The 19,451-nt window shown below is 45.5% G+C and overlaps 1 protein-coding gene across 1 annotated transcript in view; it reads right to left on the reverse strand.

The window, feature by feature from the left end:
* Nucleotides 1–2,463: 2,463 nt before the first annotated feature.
* The window catches only part of CUNH16orf45 (chromosome unknown C16orf45 homolog), a 157,456-nt gene continuing 140,468 nt past the window's right edge, over nucleotides 2,464–19,451 (reverse strand). The window contains exons 3-6 of the mRNA XM_004644495.1: nucleotides 14,429–14,502; nucleotides 7,274–7,388; nucleotides 6,132–6,214; nucleotides 2,464–3,252 (exon numbers count right to left, since the gene is read on the reverse strand). Of these exons, the coding sequence (XP_004644552.1) occupies nucleotides 3,140–3,252; nucleotides 6,132–6,214; nucleotides 7,274–7,388; nucleotides 14,429–14,502 (385 nt within the window). The 3' untranslated portion in view covers nucleotides 2,464–3,139. The remainder of the gene's footprint in view (nucleotides 3,253–6,131; nucleotides 6,215–7,273; nucleotides 7,389–14,428; nucleotides 14,503–19,451) is intronic.

Genomic DNA, 19,451 nt, shown 5'->3' on the forward strand with positions numbered 1-19,451 from the left:
CGGGAGAGTTGTGAGGTTCGAACTCCAGGAACCTGAGGCTGACAGCTTTGTGGAAGCAGCCACTTAAAGGACTGAGCTAGGGCCAGGCCCCTACTACTTTCATTTAGTTTTTATCACTCTCTGGCAGCTGATGCCTCTGGTCAGCAGTGCAACCGTTCAGGTTTGTCCAGCTGGTGGGGAACACATGATATGGGGAGCAAGTGCACCGTGTGTATGCATGTTGCTCAGTGCACAGTATAAACTACAATAAATGTGAATTCTATTAATGTCTTTGTCATGGCTTCCAAAAGGAATGAGTCTGGTCATGCAATATCCGACAACCTTCAAGTTTTCCCAGGTTTGCAGGCAGGTTTTATGATGCAGGAGCATCAAGAATCATTACCTTCTGCTCTTTTGTGAAAGACTAAATCAATCTTTGTTTTCTGCAACAATGGAATAGCAGGAACATAAGGTAGGTCCTATTCCCGGGCTTAGTTTTTTAAAACTTATTTTTATTTTATTTTATGAGGGTCCAGTTACCCCATGATCTATCACCTTAGTGAGTGACGGCTCAGTGACTGGTCCTAGGTTTGGCCTCCCTGACCCACATTTTCCTCTAGGAAAAGAGAGAAGCAGGCCCTTGAGCCTGAGTTTTATTTATTGTGAGTTAAAGAGGGCAGGGTGTGTAGTGGGTTTAATAGTGACTCCCCAAAATTCATGTCTACCTGGAACCACAGAATGTGATCTTGAATGGAAATAGGATCTTGGCAGAAGTAAATAGGATCAAGATGACAGCATGCTGGATTCGAGGATGCCCTTGATTCAATGACTTGTGTCCCTGCAGAATGAGGAAAGACTGCAGAGAGACACATCAGGAGAAGCCCACGTAAAGATGGAGGCAGATTGGACCAATGCAGCCAAGGAAGGCCAAGGATTTCCAGGAGTCAAGAACTTGGAAAAGCAAAGCATCTTCCCTGCAGCCTGAGGACAGACCGTGGCCCTGGGGAGGCCTTGCTGCTTCTGGCCTCTGGAACCAGGAGAGGCTGGATTTCCACAGTGTGCAGCCACCAGGTTGAGCTAATTTGTTACAGCAGCCTTACACACTCATCCAGCCCGGCTCCATGCTTGCTCAAGGTACACAAGGAGCTTGGCCTGTCCACTGCGGGAGTGGCCTGGGAAGTGGCTTCAGCATCAGAATGGCAGAAAGTAGTGTAAGGATAAAGCTTGGATGGAAAGAAACATCTGAGATGGGAGCTCTGGCATACTGACCCCTGGGAAGAGCCATCCAACCAAAGACTTGGGCACCTGGTCCAAGATACTTGGGGTCAGCTCCAAAATGCTGTATGTGGAGACACCTGTGCATTCACTTGTGATCTAGAAACGTTTTGAAAATGCTACTCATTGATAGCCCCAGTATGTTACTGCTCAGAAAGTATCTTGGGCAGGGGATGTAGCTCAGTTGTAGACACTTGGCTGGCATCTAAGGCTGTGGGTTCAATCCCAAGCACTAAAAAGCAAAAGGGAAAGAGTTTATCCTAAGGCAAAGCCAGAAGTTCAGGTGAAGTTTTCTCTCTCCAAGATGCTTGTCACAATAGTGTCACAATGCTGAAAGCATGTTACTCTCTAAATGTGAGTCCAGCAGTGGGGGAATGATGACAGGTGACTGGGTGATCACAGACGGAGTACTCAGCAGCCATTGTGAATGTTTAGGAAGAGTGTTTAATGTTTACAAAGAGCTTTTAATAATGTGAGGAAACCGTAATGACATAATGTTAAGTGGGGGAAGAAACTTGTTATAAAATGGCATGACACAGTGCCGATCGGGAAAACCGAACTGCTTAAAAAAATCTTTAAAAAAAAACACGCCAGAAGTTTAGAGCTCTCTAATTAGAGGACTCATGGGTGTTTTAAAAAAAAATCTTTATGATTTGTATACTTTTAAAATTATTTACTATATACACAAATTACTTCCATAATCAAGAAAAAAGTAAAAACTTTTAAAATGCTGTGTACATGGTTTCCATTTTTATTTTCTCTGATGGGTGATTGCGTATCAGCAAATCTTGAGTTACACTAACTACTTAGGCCAGTCACGACACACAAACACGTACAGAGAAGTCACACAGGCTGTGCCGGGCTGGTTGTAGCAAATGTACATCAAGCTACACAGGTGGGATTGTTAGGCTTCAAATACACCACCAAACGATGGGACACAGTTAGGTCAGGCCGCCTCTCCTGCCTGTTGCTGTTCTTTATGGAAGTCTTGTGTCCAGCTGGTAGGTCAGTGTCCTGCGAGCACTCCTGTGGTGGTCCCCGGTGGGTGAGGAGTACTTGGGTCAGCTCTTGGTCTCCTTGTTCTCCTCAGCGTGGGAGCCTCTAGCTCTCTGCTACTTTGTCTGAGCACTGGATTTGTTCCTCCTGGGCCCACTAGCCTCACTCCACTCCATCCTTTAGGCCAGACATGGCAAGGGAAGGAAGACCCAAGAGATCATGGACCCTTACCGATGTGAATCAGGCCCAGACATAGGATGGGAGGAAGCAGGGGATGTGACCCCACAGCACGCACGAGCTCAAGTCTGTACAGGCAGGCTACTGGTCTCCAAGAGGGCAATAGTGATGGTGCCTGAGAGATGTGTGGGCCATGTGGAGCCATCCAGAGCACAGTACCTGGGAGAGGACAGGCAGGGGAGGGGACTTATGCCCTTTTGGGCCAGGCCTAATGGCAGATCTAGGAAGGTAGATGGGGGAATATGTCCAACATGGTGCTAGATTGTTGCAAAGTCACAACTATCCACACCAGGGGATCATGCCCCTCTCCCAGTTCATTTGGCATGGTGGGTGGGTTAGATATAGCTAGATAGAAGTAGACATATACTTTTGTGAGAGAAGACCTTTCCTCGTGGTTGGATAAATGGTGCGATAGACTCCTGGGTTTGGCATGCTCTGGGGAGGGCCATGCGACAGTGAGGGACTCCCTATTGCTACACTCTGTACAGGGTGGCTGGGCCCGCCTGCCATGCCCATGGCCCCTGGTGGGAGTCACAGGCTTGCCTTTAACCCCTTCCGCCTTGAGTTCTTGAGCCCCAGTGAAATGGGGCTATGATGACAAGAGGGTGGGAGGGTGGGGTCCCTGTGGCCCTCAGGGCACCCGATGTGGGGGCTACATGATGTTGCACTGGGTGGCCCCGCAGCAATCCTTGATGAGTGCCAGCCCTGTCTTGGCCACGGTGGGCTTGCTAGGCGGAGGCTCTGCTTTCTTCTCTGCCCTGGAGCCTGCAGCAAGCGAGAGCACAGAGGAAGAGAGGAAGATGGGAAGTGAGGAGAGCATCGGGGGCAGCCCCAGCCCCACCCTACCCCTGGCCAGCCCTGCTCTGGGTGTGGGCCTTGGGTGGTCTGGGGACTATGTGATTTCCTGCGGGCCTGCCGGCTTTCAGTCCTCAGCCTCCAGTCAGTTTCCAGCCCTTTTCCCAGTCAGTGGTCCTAATTGCCCTATCTTCCAAGCTTTGCATTCAAGCAGCATTTGGTAAACAGACAAGGAAAATTTTGTTCAAGTCGCTTCAGTTTGAGGAGTCACATTTTTCAACACTGGAAAATACTAACATGGTATCCTTTTAGAGCTTTTCACTTCTCATTCTCTGTTTTCTCTCTTTCTGGAATGTCTGTTTAAAATAAGCAGGGCCTTCTCATTGTATCCTTCCTGGCCCACAACCTCTCATATTTTCACCTTTTTCTGGTTTTGCTGCCTTCTAATTTCTTCAAGACTGTATTCTACTTTATGAACCATGCCTTCAGCTGTGTCTGTATTTAGTCCATCAAGTTTTTATTTCAGTAACAATTTTTAAGAAGGCTTTTTTTCCCCTCAAATCTCCTTATTTTTTGTTTTTAGCATGTACACAGCTTGTAGCTTATTTTATTTATTTATTTGCTTTTTTGCTTATTTATCTTATTTATTTTTGTGGTGCTGGGAATGGAGCCCAGGCCCTCACACATGGTAGGCAAGTACTCTGCCAATGAGCTACTCCCTTAAGGTACTTAGTCTTTTTTTCACAATATCCTGCTGTTTCATTATGATTTTATTCTTTGTCTTATCCCTAATTATTTAAATATATTTCATTAATTGTCTCTTTAAAATAGTTATGTTGGGGGCCGGGGAGATGGCTCAGCAGAATAAACGCTTCCCTGGCAAGCGCAAGGGCCTGAGTTCAATCCCAGTTTCTGCAAAAAAAAAAAAAAAGTTATGTTGGGGGCTGGGGAGATGGCTCAGTGGAATAAGCACTTCCCTGGCAAGTGCAAGGGCCTGAGTTCAATCTCTGGTTCCGCCAAGAAAAAAAAAGTTTTGTTTGGTTCTTAGTTCTTGGGAGGCCATTCTCCCATGTTGCATTACTGATTTCCCTCATGGTAGTAAAATTCTTCGTGAGTTTAAAATTTTGAAAAAAATAAATAAAATAAAATTTTGAGTTTTTTTCTTGAAGAGTTGCTGTACCTATGGGAGTACTGTGTACTAGGAGTTATAGAAAGGTCCCTACTAGCACTTTTGCATTTATTCTGGCTAGGGTCCCAGAAATTTCACTAGTTTTCAACTAGCTTTTATTTTTCAACTTGGGATTCTAGCACCAAATGAATAATGTAAATTTGGGTCATATACCTGGCCCCTGGATTGTATTGCAGGCTGGGTGTTTTGATTTCTTGCCAGAATTAATTTCTTTTTTCTGTCTATAGTGCTACATAGAAGGCAAGTTTCCTTGCTCCTCCAAGCTGTCCGGTAGCATTTTTCTACTTTGCCTTGCATGGAAGAATCTATCAAGGATGCTGGCCCTGGTCAGGGATCCAGTGCCTTGTGGTGTTAGGAACCAGTGCAAGGGAGCACATCTGTTTCTTTTTTACTCCATTACAGCTCTACAGCTCTTTTATTGGGATGCCAATGGACAACAGAGAAAATGAAGTCTATGGCTCTATAGTTGATGTCCACTTCTGAGTTCTGTTTTCACTTAGATTTCTAGTCTGTCTTCCTCTTGTAACAGCTCCTGTCTGTGTGGCTTCAGAAGATGACATATGACACAGACCCACGGTACTCCAGCCTCTGGTGACACCGATAAGCCTACAGGGTGGCAACACGATCTAAGAAGGACCAATTGAGTTATTCCCTGGGACTTACTACTCAGATAACCACAGAAAGACTCGGGTTCTGCCTTGGCGCTACCAAGGTTTGATTTCATTTTGGTTCAGGCCTGAGGAGAAGGCCTGCATAGTAGGGCTAAATGACAGGAACATGCATAGAAGGATAGAGATCAGAAATGGAAGGAAAATGAGAAAATTGCGATAGTGTTCATTCCCTGAGGCCCTAGTTCTTTATTTGTTTGTATTTGTTTTTGAGACAGGGTCTCACTATGCAGTTCAGGCTGGTCTTGAGCTCACTTTGTAGCCCATGCTGGTCTCAAATTTGCAACAATCTTCTGATGCCCTAGTTCTTATGGTTCTTACTCCAACAGATGCACTGTTATGATTAGGCCAGAATTGAATTGGCCATCCATTTCTTATAACTGAGAGAAGCCTTGCTAAGTTAGCAGTTAGGCCCATTTGCAAAACACTGAGTCAACAGAAAGAAAAGAGTTCCTTGTGGCAGCAGGATCCATTATCACTTTAGTGTCAGAAGGGACATTGGGGCCTCCAAGTGGAGGGTCAAATGTGTGCAGAGTTTCACAAAGAAATAAATTTTTGCCCTTATAGCCATTGCAAGGCTGATATTGAGAGGAGTACATCTTCTTGTACATCTTGTAGAGATTTCTAGCCCTAGTAGTTGCCACCCAGTTCCTTTTGTGAAATCCACCAAATCATGTCATTATGGAGGGACAGCTGCTACCAGGACAGCCACACATATTTTGGAGTTCAGAGCAAAATAAAAATACAAGGCCTCTTGTTCTAAGAATATTAAGATTTTCAACACAGCAATAGCAGAAGTTGAGTGCTCTGCCCTCTAGGTGTGGAGCCGGGGCACCACACAAGCTGCAGGGCCCTGAAACTGACCCCTGAAGATTGCGGCTCAAGTCTGATCTCTAAAAAGCATTCTGTTGTGCCCCACGGGGACCACATTGCTTTGAAATATCCTTTTCTTTTTTCTGGGAAGGAGGAGGAGAAATCATGTATGTACTCACTGGCTGGAGACTGGGTTACTTTGTCTAGGTGTTTTAACTTGATTCTCAGGAAGTCGGCCATCTCCTTGTCTTCTTCTTGCTCTCTTGGATGGCAGATATGTAAGAGAGAACACAGTAAGGAAGGAGAACATCAAGGGACCAAGAAAATGAGGTGGGAAGTTGAGTGTGGGGACCAGGTGTTGGTCCTTGTGGATATGCATGTATGTTGTTATGTGCCATGTGTGGTGTGTGGTATTGTGTTTGATGAATCTGCTCTGAATATTGACAGTGGGATATGTGGTGACTCAGGGCTGGGATGCGACCCTAGGACAGCGAGAGGGACATCATAGGACCCATCTTCCTTGCTGGATCTGTGAGCTGGGTAACTCTTCTCTGGACCCTGTATTTTCAAGCCATCCTGGTCATTTCTGTTTCTATGAGATGTGTGGCCAATCTCAGAAAGCAAGTGAAGTCAGCTCTTCAAGGTCATCAGGAATAAAATAGAGGGCAATCTCAGCTGAGCTAGGCAAGGCACAGCCTACAGCTGCAGAGAGAGACCTTAGAGGGCACGGAGAATAAAGAAGTTGCCTCCACAAGGAGAGAAATTACAAAGGACGATAATGTTCAACAAGGAACACGAACAGCTGTCCCCATGCCCACCCTCCTTGGAGACTGCACTGTGGCTCCAGAGTTTATGGTTTTGCAAGTCAGGGTGACAGGTACATGTAGGTAGAAGAAGTATCAGAGCACTTGGGGGAAGGTAAAGAAAAGGACAAAGCTGGTGAATTGGGAGGGCAGGGGAGCCAAGTGAGTCAGAGTTTTGGTAGAGATGAGAGAAGTTTTGAGAAGTTGCCTTATGAGTTAGGAGGAGGTGTAGGGAAGCCTACTATGTGCACATGGTACAGTTCTTCCCTGGTCATCTCCTTGAATGACACCCATCTAAATCACAAGCCTGTGCAAAACTTCAGGAGCTGAGTTGATGTTTCTCTGGAATATGAAATCAGTCCTCAGGCCAGAAGGTTGGATTCTTTTGGGTTCAGTGTCTGGGAAGGAATGGCAGAGGCTGTTCCTGTCAGGTAAGGCTGTGCACCCCCAGAGCAGGTCATGAGTTGGGAAGGGTTGGGCCAGGCAGCCTGGTGCGCGGGCATCTGCGGCCCTCTCACCTCAACCGCTCCACCTCTGCATCATCCACAAGGAAGTCTCTCTTCTGTACTAGTTTGTGGATCTTCTGGATGAGCTCATCCTCTCTCTGCTTCTGTGGCTTGGTTTTTTCTTTTTCTGGAAAAAGAAAGCATCAGTAAAGAAACAGTTGTGTGTACATTTCTGAAGCAATGATAATTTTTGATGCACATGGGGGCTCAGGGTTGGACTCTGGGATCTCTCTACCTTTCCCTTGCTGGGTGTCTTAGTACTTTCCTCATCCTAAGGCAAAACATCTGCAACCTGATGAGTTGGAGGACCCCCAGCATCTCCCCAACCCTTGTCCCCAAATTTCTCATCCAGATTTTCCCTGTTTCAAGGCAGCCATTCCCAGCTACTCCCAGGTTGTCAGCGGCTGTGTATCCTACAGAAGTGGACTGGCAGCCGGCTTACACACCAGTTGCTGGCTAATGTGCTTTCAGATCTAGAATATCCCCCAAAGTCTTGTGAGTTTAGGATCCAAGCTTCTTGTGAGGTGGAACATGGGAGCACTGTGGTCATCAGGTATCAGTCCATGCTGGACGTCCCAGCTGAACATGACATTAGGAAGTGGGGCCTGGCTGGAAGAGGAGGGTGACTGGAGGCCTGACCAGGGCAGCTGTGTCTCCCTCCCCGGCCCTGTCTTTTTTATCTCTGCTTCCTGCTTGCCATGGGATAAGCAGCTCTCTTCTGCCAGGCCCATCCCCCAGGCACTTCTGCCTTGCAGCCAACTGACTTGGGACACAGTCCTCTGGAAATTGTGAGCCAAAATAAGCCCCTCCTCTGAGATGTAGGTGCCGAGTATTCTGTTACCTGCTTGGGAAAATGACTAAGTCTCCAAGTCACTGGCCGAGCCGATGCTCCTTACCTGCTTGTGTCACATACCTTTCCTATCAACCTCCCCCCACCTTCATCCGGTCACCACACACCTGCATCATGAGCTGACTCTTTACCAGCTGCACTCACTCCTGCTTGCCAACTCTGCCTTTCTTCTGGCATCACAGCCCCTGGGCCCTTGTGCCCACATGCTGACCCATGATCCTGCTCTAGTAAGCTCCCAGCGGGGCTGCTGTCACTCACCCAGGTCTACGCTGTGGCTTCCTAGTTGGCCCCTCTAGGTCCATCCCTCCTACCACAACTGAGACCCACGCTGTAGACCCTGGCCCGATGCCCTAGCTGGCCCACTCTTTCTGGCACATTCCTCAAGCACACGGAGCTTTCCATCTCTCAACATAGGTAATCATACAGTTATTGCAGGCTGTAGGAGAAATAAATCAAGCAAAATAAGCAAAATACCTAGCTCCTTGCCTGGTGCATAGGAAGGGCTTATGAAGTTAGCTGCTATTATGATGAAGAATTATTTTATTTTCGTTTTTGGTGGTGCTGGGGATTAAATCCAGGGTCTCACAGAGGCTGATGCTGAGCCATCACCCAACTCATACTATTAGCTTATGTGGCCACTGTGCTTTAATGATTTAAGCCTTCCACATTAAATATTTACTCAACCAGGTACAAAAGAAATAAACACTTACTTAATGGATTTTTTTGGCGGAACCAGGGATTGAACTCAGGCCCTTGTGCTTGCCAGGCACACATTTATTCTACTGAGCCATCTCCCTGGCCCAACACTTAATGGAGGAAAAGCAACTCTCATAACAGTGTACACTAGGAAGTGTTTAATAAATGAAAGCCGTTGTATTTATCAGCATATACCATGTGCTTTAAACTGTCTTTTAACTTAGGCTTCTCAGTTTCTGTACTGGTGGCATCTGGGGCTAGAGAGTTTTCTGTCATGAGCTGAGCTGTGCATGGCAGTGTCCCTGGTCTACAGCCACTGGATTCCTATAGCTGCTTCCCAACCAACGCAGCAGCACAAAATGTCTGTAGATATTGGCAGACACTTCCCTGGAGAGCCAGTTCACAACCACTGGTATATTCTTTCCCTATGCAATGACATGATCCTTAGATCTAAGGGAAATGCACCTGTGGCCTTCATAGAAACGTTTAAGGCCCTGAGGTCCCCAGAGGTAACAGTGGCAGTTGTGTGAGGCATCCTGGCTTGGCCTCAAGGAGTCCCCAGGTGGGGCTCCAGGCGTTCTCCATCCACACCCGCCAAGCTCCATCTGGGTCCTGGTGCATTGTCTTCTGACGTCGGCTCAAGAACCCTGGCTTTCTTGGCAGCTCGCTGTTCTCTTTACTTAATATTTTTATTATTGGTGTGTTGTAAAAAACATTGGCTTTTCTTCTCATGAATTTGGCCACATCTATCCAGAAACCCGGCACTAGTGCAGGGAAGACAAAGACACCCAGAAAGAAGGATGGAGGAGGGCAGGAGAGAGACCTACCAGAACCTTCAAATCTGAGTAGCTGCACAGCAGTGCTGGAAGAAGCAGATGCAGCAGAGGCAGTGGGACTGGCCCTGGGCCCCTGGGCTCTGTTGCTAACAGACCCTAGACTGGGCTGAGCTGTGTTCTAAGCCAATGGCATCTGTTGGGTGGGACACATTCCAGCGTGGCTCTGATTGCCGCCACCTTCAGGTTGTGGCATCCCTGACCTGTGGAACATCAATACTGAGCCTGTCTTCATTGATAATTTGGTACTGTGCTCTTCAGAGACTTTGGTCATATGTTTTAATTTTTTTTCTGTTGCATTAAAATGTTTATTGTATGTGGTATGGTATCGTATGCCTATAATCCCAGGTACTTAGGGGACACTGGGACTGAGGCTAGAGCACCACAAGCTTTTGCTTTAGAAGGACCACAGCTTAGGCAATTAGCAAGATGCTGTCTCAAATGAAAAGTTAGAAAGATCTGGGCATGATAGCAGATGTACTGTGAGAGGCTGAGGCGGGAGGATGGCAAGTGTGAGCTCAGCCAGGAGAACTTCATAATTTAGCAAGATCTGTGTCAAAATAAGAGAGAGCTAGGGATGTAGTTTGGTGAGAAGGCCCTAGGTTCAGTCCCTAATGCTGAAAAACAAATATTAAAAAGAGACTGGGGCTGTAGGTCAATGGTAGAGTAGTGGCCTAGTATGTACAAGACTGTTTTGAACCCAGGACCACCAAATACCCTCCTGATCAGCAAATTTTGGGGATTCTCTTTATTGCCTGTCCTCCTTATCCTAAATTTGGCCCTTGACAGTCATACACCTCTATCATTGCTTTCAACCCAAGACCACTTATTTCAATGCATGTTTTATAGGCTACCACTGCTCCAACTGGAGCCCCTCTGGCCTGCAGGTCCCTTGGGGACTCCATGGTCACACACTCAGTTTTCCTGTGCCTCGGTGAGTTCCCATGTCTCCTCTGAGCCAATAGTAGGCCCTGAAAATTCTCCCTCCAGAAGGGTCATATTTCTGGGTTTGGTGGTGCATACCTATAATCCTAGCACTCAGGTGGCTGAGGCAGGAGAATCTCCGTAAATTCAAGAGTAAAATAAAAAACATCCAGTGAGATCATAGGTATCCATGCTAGCTCGGAAGTGGGAACTAGAACACGAAGGCTCCGAAAATTGGGTTATTGCATAGGGGAACCATAAAAAGAAATTTAGTGGCCTTTTCTTTTATAGCATCCCCAAAACATCCCCTTGTTTTTCATTTCTGCCCCAGGGGCTTATGAGGCTGCAGGGGCTGGCTATTTCCTCACCATCCTCCGCCTCCCCCCCCACCCACACAGTCACATCTACTCTGACTAGAAATACCATTTCCTCTCAAAAGTTCTTGTTTAGGGGCCAGGGAGATGGCTCAGTGGAATAAGCGCTTCCCTGGCAAGCGCAAGTGCCTGAGTTCAATCCCCGGTTCCAAAAAAAAAAAAAAAAAAGTTCATGTTTATCTAGCTTATAAATAGCCTATTTCTAAAGTAATTTATAAGTTATGTGGCCAATGTACTTAATTCAGCTAAAATTAAGTGAGACTCATTAGAGCTGGCCCCCAAACCAACGACAGGTGGATGACATCAACACAGCCGAAGGCTGTGTAGAGATGGACCCAGAGAATGGAGCGAGGCAGCCTCGTGCTGTGGACCAATGGGAGCCACCAGAGCCACCGATGGGAGCCAAGGCCTAGGGAGTCTCCTCCAGAGCCTTCAGAGACAGCACAGCCTGCCAACTCCTTGATTTTGGACTCTGGGCTCCACAGCTGAGGGAGTACATTTCTGGTGTGTTAAGCCACCAAAGTAGGGGCAGTTCCTTACTGAAGCACAGAAAGCAAGCACTGTCTGAGGGCTTCAAAGGCTTCCCTGTCCTTCAGTGACTGCCCATTTGGTGCACACATGAACCTGGCTGGGTCTCTGCCCTTCAACCATTCCTGGAGGGAGTCTAAAATTAGAAAGTGCAATAAACCTGTTGGTTTGACACCTGACTACTGATCATAATCAAACACGAAGCATTTCTTTATTTTCACTTTCTTGAGTTAGGGTCTCACTGTGTTGCCCAGGCTGGCCTTAAGTGGAACTTCTACTTCACTCTCCTAAGCAGGTGGGATTACTGGCTTGCACACCCATGCCCGACTTTAGGAAAGCTTTTTAAAACTTATTAGTGCCAAAGTTTCTCACCTGACCAATTATATCAGAATTCCTAGTGAGTGGTGTCTAGATTTAATGTTTTCCCCCATTCATTTATTGTTTTATATTTGACACAACTTTTTAGGGTAACTTTATTAAGCTATAACTCACATCATATGATTTATCTGCTCCTTTGGGTTACTTTAGGTGAACATAACAAGATCCCATTGTATGTGTCCAAGATTAATGTTTAGGCTATACTATACAGGACAACCTGCTAGGCATCTGGGACCAAGGACACCAAAGCAGGGCGTCCTTGAGTTTCAAGAGTTCTTGATTACCCACCCAGCTGCCCTGTTTTCTTTTTCTTTGTCCCACATGCCCTGCAGGTTATTTAGCATGTCTCTACATTAACTCTTTCTTATCCCAACACCTGAACTGAGGTACTAAGATTACAGTCCCAAACTTCAGAGGACCAGAAGTTTGACAGAAATCCTGTTGGTAAAGAGTTGTGAAACCACTGCCACAATCCATTTTATAATTCTGTGTGTGCGTGTGTTACTAGGGATCAAATCCAAGATCTCACACATGCTAGGAACAGTCTATTATTGAGCTATACCCTGGTTCTGCATTTTAGAACATTCTAATCATTCCTCGAAAAAACCATTCCTCCAGTAGTCACTTCCCCCGTCAATTAAGACAGGATGTTCATGCCCTGATTCCCAGAGCCTGCAGAGGGCCTGGCACCTGCACATCTGTCAACACATACGCGGTCTGTATGGCAGGACTGCCTCGGCACCTACACATTTCACCCACGTCACGGGATGTTCACAACAGTCACTTAGGATCATGCTGCTAGTCACATTTCAGACACAAGGAATATCAGACACTTGTGGTTTGGATCTAAAAAAAATCCCTCCTGTGTGAAAGGCTGGGTTCCTGTAGCAGCAGCGTGCCCTTGAGGGTGTATAGATTGATTCACTGTGTTGACTTGAGAAGTTTAAAAGTTAACTAAGTGTTTCATCAGGGGCTGGCCTCCTGACTTTGTAAACCTCATTCTGTGCAAGAGGACAGCGCAGAGATGGTGTGAGCGCTATTCCCTTGGGGAGGGGGCCATTGACAGGAGAAGGGAGAAGGGGCTTGCTTACCCCCTTTCTTACTCTTGCTGCTTTTCTGTCTTCTGCCATCTTGGGCTGTTGCCCTTGTGCCGTGTACCCTGCCTTGGAGCCAGCTGATTACGGACTGAAACCTCCATGAACTATGAGATAAATAAATGTCTTTTTCCTTAATTTTAGGTGGCTGGTATTTTGTCCCAGCAATGAGAAAAAAGTAACCAAGACAGAATTTAGTACCAGAGACGTGGGACCAGTGCTGCGACTATAGCTGACCATGAAATACAAGAGCCTTTGAAAATGGCTTGTGGGAAGAGTTTGGGAAGGTTCAGCGGTGTCGTGCAAAAGGGCAGAGCTGGATCCCCTTCGGTTGCTCTGTGTGGGTGATTCTGGTCCGAGGTCAGAGGACCAGAAGTTTGACAGAAGTCCTGCTGGTAAAGACCAGCCTCAGGAGGTTTCTGATGGGAAGAAGACTACACTGGGTGCTGGAGCCCAGGCTCTGTATATTATGGCTTGGCAGAAAGTTTGTCTGCATTTTGTTCATGTCCAGAGACTGCCTAAAACTGAGATTAAGGGTGACAGATTGATTAATCTGGCAGAAGAGTAGCAAATATTTCTTGGTTCACAGCTGCATGCCCAGCAGCAGGGCAGCCTCTGGGGACCCAACACACTAAGGCAGGCAAGGACAGTGGTAGGTGCTCCAAGTTCTTGACATATAGCTGTGTTTATTCATTCAATAAATCCTCCTTAGCACCTAATGGGGCCTCAAGCATGTTTCATGAAGCATGAAGTTTAGAGAGACATAAAATCATCAACAGCTAATCATGTGATACGTGTTTTGATATGGGTAAAACATGGAGAGGACACTTAATCCAGACTAGATGGTCAAAGAAAGGTTTTTTGGAGGAGGAGACCTATTAAGTGGTATATCTAGATGTCCTTCCCAAGTATCATGGGATTGCAGATGGGACTGGATTATAGGGGCCCTGTAGACAATGAGAAAGTGACTATGACAAAACTGAATAGCTAGCAAATATAGGGGCTGGGGAGGTGTGATGCAGTGGTTGAGTTTTTGCCTAGTATGCACAAGCCCTTGCTTAACATGCATAAGTCCTGGGTGTGAGTCCCAGGGTTATAAAAACTACTAATAAATAGCAAATCTAGGTTTTACCCCTAAATTAGTGCTCATAACCAGATGTCAAGCTGAGCATTTGCTGGCAAGGTATATTTATAGCAATGATATTTACACCCAGTGAGTCAGATACTATCACTATTACAGCTCCATGTTTCATGGAGGAGAAATGGAGTGTGAGAGGTAAAGAGAATTACCCAAGGTCAAAAAGGTGGCCATAAGTGGGACTTGAACACAAGTCAGCCTGAACTAAACTTTTAGCTAGCAGCTCTGTATTTCAGGAAGGAGGTTGTGCTGCAAGGAGACACGAGCTCTGTCTTCTGACCCCAGGGGCACAGATGGGCTAGGCTGGGTGTCTGAGCAGCTGCTAATGTGAGGTGAAGTTCCACACAGTTACCTGGGATGGCAACCAAGTTCTGCAGCTCCTGCTTCAAGTCCATGATGTCCTTGCAGAGCTGGATGTCGTCCATCCTGGAGAGACAGAATGTCAGGCAAGAGCAGATCACATCCACAGCACAAACTGATTTCTGTGCGAGTACAGACCACACATGCTGCTGAGGTGGTTGATTTGGGTGCTATCTGGGCTGTGTCAGATGCCTAGACAGTTGGTGAAGCACTGTCTCTGGAAATGTCTGTGAGGGTGTTTCCAGGGCTGTCTGACCTGCGAGGAGTGGACTAAGGGGAAGAGACCTTCTTTTCTTGTGGGTAGGCACCATCCAGTCAGCTGAGGGCCAGACGGAAAGTGTGGAAATCAAGTGTGATGTGTTCTCTCCTTGTCTCTCTGTTTCTCTGTCTCCCTCTCTTCTCAACCCTTTCTCCTGTGCATAGAACTGCAGGTTCTGCACCCTTTGGATCTAGCATGTGTACCAATAGTTCCCTTGGGGCTGTGTCATCTGCATCCCCAATTTTGAGGCTTCTGGACTTGAACCAAGTGACATGACCAACTTCAACGGTTCTCCAGCTTGCAGGTGGCCTGTCATGAGACTCCCCAGCCACTGTGACCATGTGAACTCATTCCCTAAAACACTCCTTGCCTTATATCCTCTTGGTTTTATCTCTGGACAGCTCAGACTAATACACATACTCACTGTATATAAGTTTACCCTCATAGGGAGAATCCAAAAGCTGCTCAATATCCCACTACTCAGAAAAGATCAGTTGCTGTTACTGACATTACAGAGTTTTTCTAGGCTTCATGTTTCTGGTTTCCAACTCATGCTGCCAGTTTAGTTTAGTTTAGTTTAGTTTCAGGGATTTAAAAAAAAATTATTTATTTGGTACAGGGTCTCACCACATAGCTCACACTCACAGTGATCCTCCTGTCTTGGCCTCCCCAGCATGGGGATTACAGGCATGTGCCACCATGCCCGCGTTGGGTGGCCAGCTATGCATGAGGCTGGCACAGTATTTGGTACTGGGGATTGAATCTGGGGCCTTGTGCTTGCCAGGCATATGCTTAGTCTGCTGAGCTATCTCTCCAGCTCTTAGTTTCAGGTTTTCTGTTTTTTTTTTTTTTTTCTTCAAGAGATTTTATTATTTTTTTTTGTTAGTTTCAGGTTTTTAAAATCAGCTTATATGAAAGACTTTTAAATGCTGAAGAATCTCAAAACACAACATTTTCCTTTAAGGAAGAACCATTGTTAACCATTTGATACGTAATTCTCCAAATTTAAAAATCCTTACACTGTCATATATGACATCATTATTACTATATGGAATATATGTTTTGCAATTTAGATTTTAACTTAATAATTTGAAAAAATAATTTTGGGCAAGTAGTCAATACATGCGAATCTATTCATTTTTAATGGACATGTAATTCACATCTATTGGTGATGTTACTTATTTAACTGTTCACACATGGATGCATAGATAGCTGAGTTTTTAGTTGATATAATTCCATGATAAATTTCTAGAAGTGCAACTTCTGCGTCTAGTGACATGAACATTTACATTTCAATGGGAATTTCCAATGGCCCTCCATAGGAATTGCATATTGTACCCCTATCAAGGGTGGCAGGGTTGGGGGGATGCATGGTTCTTGCTCCTGTAATCGCAGTAACTGGGCTACTCATACAATCTTTCATTATGCATACAGTGGTGTGTGTGTTATAAACATTAACTCATCTTATGTAAACAATATTTACAATGGTTGCCTGGAACTTTACCAAGTATTTGTATTAGGTTGTGTTCATTAAGTCCTTACCTTAATTACCTAGGTGGGCTTTTGAGGTCACTTGTGGTATTGGGGGTACAATAAATACATGTTAATTAATGTAAGTATTTTTCTTTAGTTGGAAAGATAAGTTCAGATTAAGAGAAGTGGAATGATTAAGGACAATGCCCTATGAAAGTTGAAACACATTTTCAACAAATTACTTTCCCAGGGAGTGTGTGTCAATTTGTATGACTTCACTGAGCATTTATTATGCCAACCACTGTCCTCAGGTTAGATCACTGATGCACCAGTGACTAAGACCTCAGGAAGCTGACACTTTGAAGATAAGTACACCAACAAAGCATTTGTCCCTCAGGCTCTGTGGGGGGCTGGTTCCCAGATGCACTGTGAATACACCTGAGGATGCTCCAGCCCCTTCTACAGAATGGCTTAGTGTTTGTATATGACCTATACACATCCTCCCCTATACTTTAAATAATCTTTGGCTTATGTCTTGCTTACTTTTCTTTCATTGCTGGAACAACATACCCAACACCCAAAATTAAGGAAGGAAAGTTTATCTAGCTCACAGTTCGTGGTTGTTTCAGTCCATATGCAACTGGCTCCAAGGAAGACTGGCACATGGCAGAGGGCAGCAGTTTATGGAGATGGAAAAAGGCAAAACAGCAAGAGCATAAAGGAGGAACAGTAGCAACAATGGCAACAGAGAGCAAGTCTGTCTCCCTTCTGTTGCATTCAGGCTATCTGCCCCAGGCTGGGTGTAGCACTCACACCCATAATCCCAGCACTGGATCATAAATAAATCACAAACTCTAGAAGTCCACCCCATGACTACATGAGGCTTTGGGGGGACAACGAGACACAGACCCATAAGAGCTTGCTTAACAATACAATGTAAATGTTACATTAATAGCTACTGAAGTATATCATTTAGGAAATACTGGCAAGAAGTAAAAATCTGCCCATGTTCAGCATAGACACAATTTTTTCTGAGTATTTGCAATATAGTTGAATTTGTGGATGTGCTCTGGGTGCTATGGAGAAGACTAACATGGGTGACCCCAAAACATCTTCACCAGGAACCTGATCCCTGCTCTGCTGATCTGGAACTATCCACATCCATTCCATCTGACATCCCAGCTTTTGGAACAAGAGGCAGGAATTCTGGCTTCACCCTGCATCTCTTATTGTCACAGACACACAGAGTACTTCTCATGCCCTGTTCTGGAATATCCCTAGCAGGTGGCAGTTAGCTTGAGTGAGTCTGAGCTTGCCAGAGGGCGCAGGCTGCTCTTGTTGGCTTCTGCCAGTGGTTGTTAAACTGGAAGGCATCCAGACTCCTTTCCTACAACAATGGCAGAGACCTGGCTGCATCAGCAGATCGCAGTGAGAGTAATTTTGGTCCCTGAGGATATCTGGCATGTCTGGATCATACAGTCGCACCCCAGTTCACAAACTTAATTAGTTCCATGAGTCTGGTTGTGAAATGAATTGGTTGTGCACTGAATCAAATTCTCCCATAAGGCTCAGTGTAAAAAGGTTAATCCATTCTGAACCATACCTATGTTTGTTTGAGACTGGGTCTACTACGTATTCCAGGCTGGCCATGAACTTGCTGTGTAGCCCAGGCCAGCCTCAAATTTATTGCAATCCTTTTGCCTCAATGTTGGGAAAGATTCACAGACGCCAGCCGCAAAGAAAGACACACAGACACTTAATGTAAGCAAAGAGAGGGCTAAAGGAAAAAGGCTGCCGCCCTGCCTTTGGTCTTTATATTTATATATCTTGAGTGTCAACCTTTGGGTTACTTTAGATGAACATAACAAGATCCCATCGTATGTGTCCAAGATTAATGTTTAGGCTATACTATACAGGAGAACCTGCTAGGCATCTGGGACCAAGGACAAAAAAACAGGATGTCCTTGAGTTTCAAGTGTTCTTGGTTACTCCCGCAGCTGCTCTGTTTTCTTTTTCTTTGTCCCACATGCCCTGCAGGTTATTTAGCATGCTTCTATATTAACTCTTTTTTATCCCAACACCTCAACTTCCAAAGTACTGGGATTACAGATGTGTGCCACCACACCGGCTTACTCTGCACTTTCTTCAGAGCCATGCTGAATTCAATAATGCTATACAGTGCTGTACATGTTGAAAAGCATACGAAAGAAGCCTCATAAGAAGTGTGCACAGTTCTGTGATTGAAAGCTCAACAAGTGGAAGCCAAGACCATGCATTAGAGCAGAGAAGATGGTCAAGTTCTCTTTCCTGAGGGGAAGATGGCCAGTCATGTTTGTCATTGATGCAGAGCTCATGAATGGAAACAAACTTTGCTCAACACTTCTATTCATGAACAGAACTGTTCACAAACAGAAGCTTTCATGAACTAAGGCATTTGGTTATAGCTAGGTGTGTGGGAGAGGGTGGGAGTGCCACTGTCCTCTCATGCACAGAGCCCACAGAGAAGGTTAAACACCTGTAGTGCACTGCCTCTCACTCCCCACGACAGAGAAAGACCTGTTCCAAAATGTAAATCACGCTGAAGATGAGAAATTTTGGGTTACAACCCAGTATTGACAGAGATACCTTACTGATAATTTTTGAAAGGTGAGAGAGAAGACTGAAAAAGAGAAAAAAGAGATGGGAGAGTAGTGCTTAGGAACCAGGGTTTGGGATGAAGAGGATCACACTTCAGTGATTTAAGTATCTAAATCTCAGTCTTCTGATCTTTACAAGAAGATTGACAATGGCATTATTCTTTAAGAATAATTATACATTGCCAGGGAAGCATTTATTCTACTGAGCCATCTCCCTGGCCCATAAAACTTCTTTTTTAAAAAGAACTTTATTGATTGCATGCCTATCAGTAAATGTTTTAAAAAGACATTTTTATATGAAGATAGAATGAAGTCTTCAGTCACTGTAGAAACTCTGGAAAATATGAAAAACATAAGGAAAACTAAAATTACGTATGACCCTGACCTGTGTCTTCTTTGAAAGTTTTTGCATGCCCTGCTGGTCTGTTTCTCATATGTCCTCCAGGTGTGGCAGCCTTCTCCAGGGCCGTCCACCCCCATCCTCCTTCCATCTCAGGGTGCCTTCCATAGCCATCAGGTTATCCCCTGCACAGCCAAACCCACAACATACTTACAAGGATGTTGGGGTCCTGCTGGGATCTCATGGGAACCACACCTCAGTACTCTGTCAAGATCTGTGTGAGATGGCACTCTTTTCTTTTCTTTTT

The sequence above is a fragment of the Octodon degus genome, unplaced genomic scaffold (assembly GCF_000260255.1).
Source record: "Octodon degus isolate 3935 unplaced genomic scaffold, OctDeg1.0 scaffold00200, whole genome shotgun sequence".
NCBI lineage: Eukaryota > Metazoa > Chordata > Mammalia > Rodentia > Octodontidae > Octodon > Octodon degus.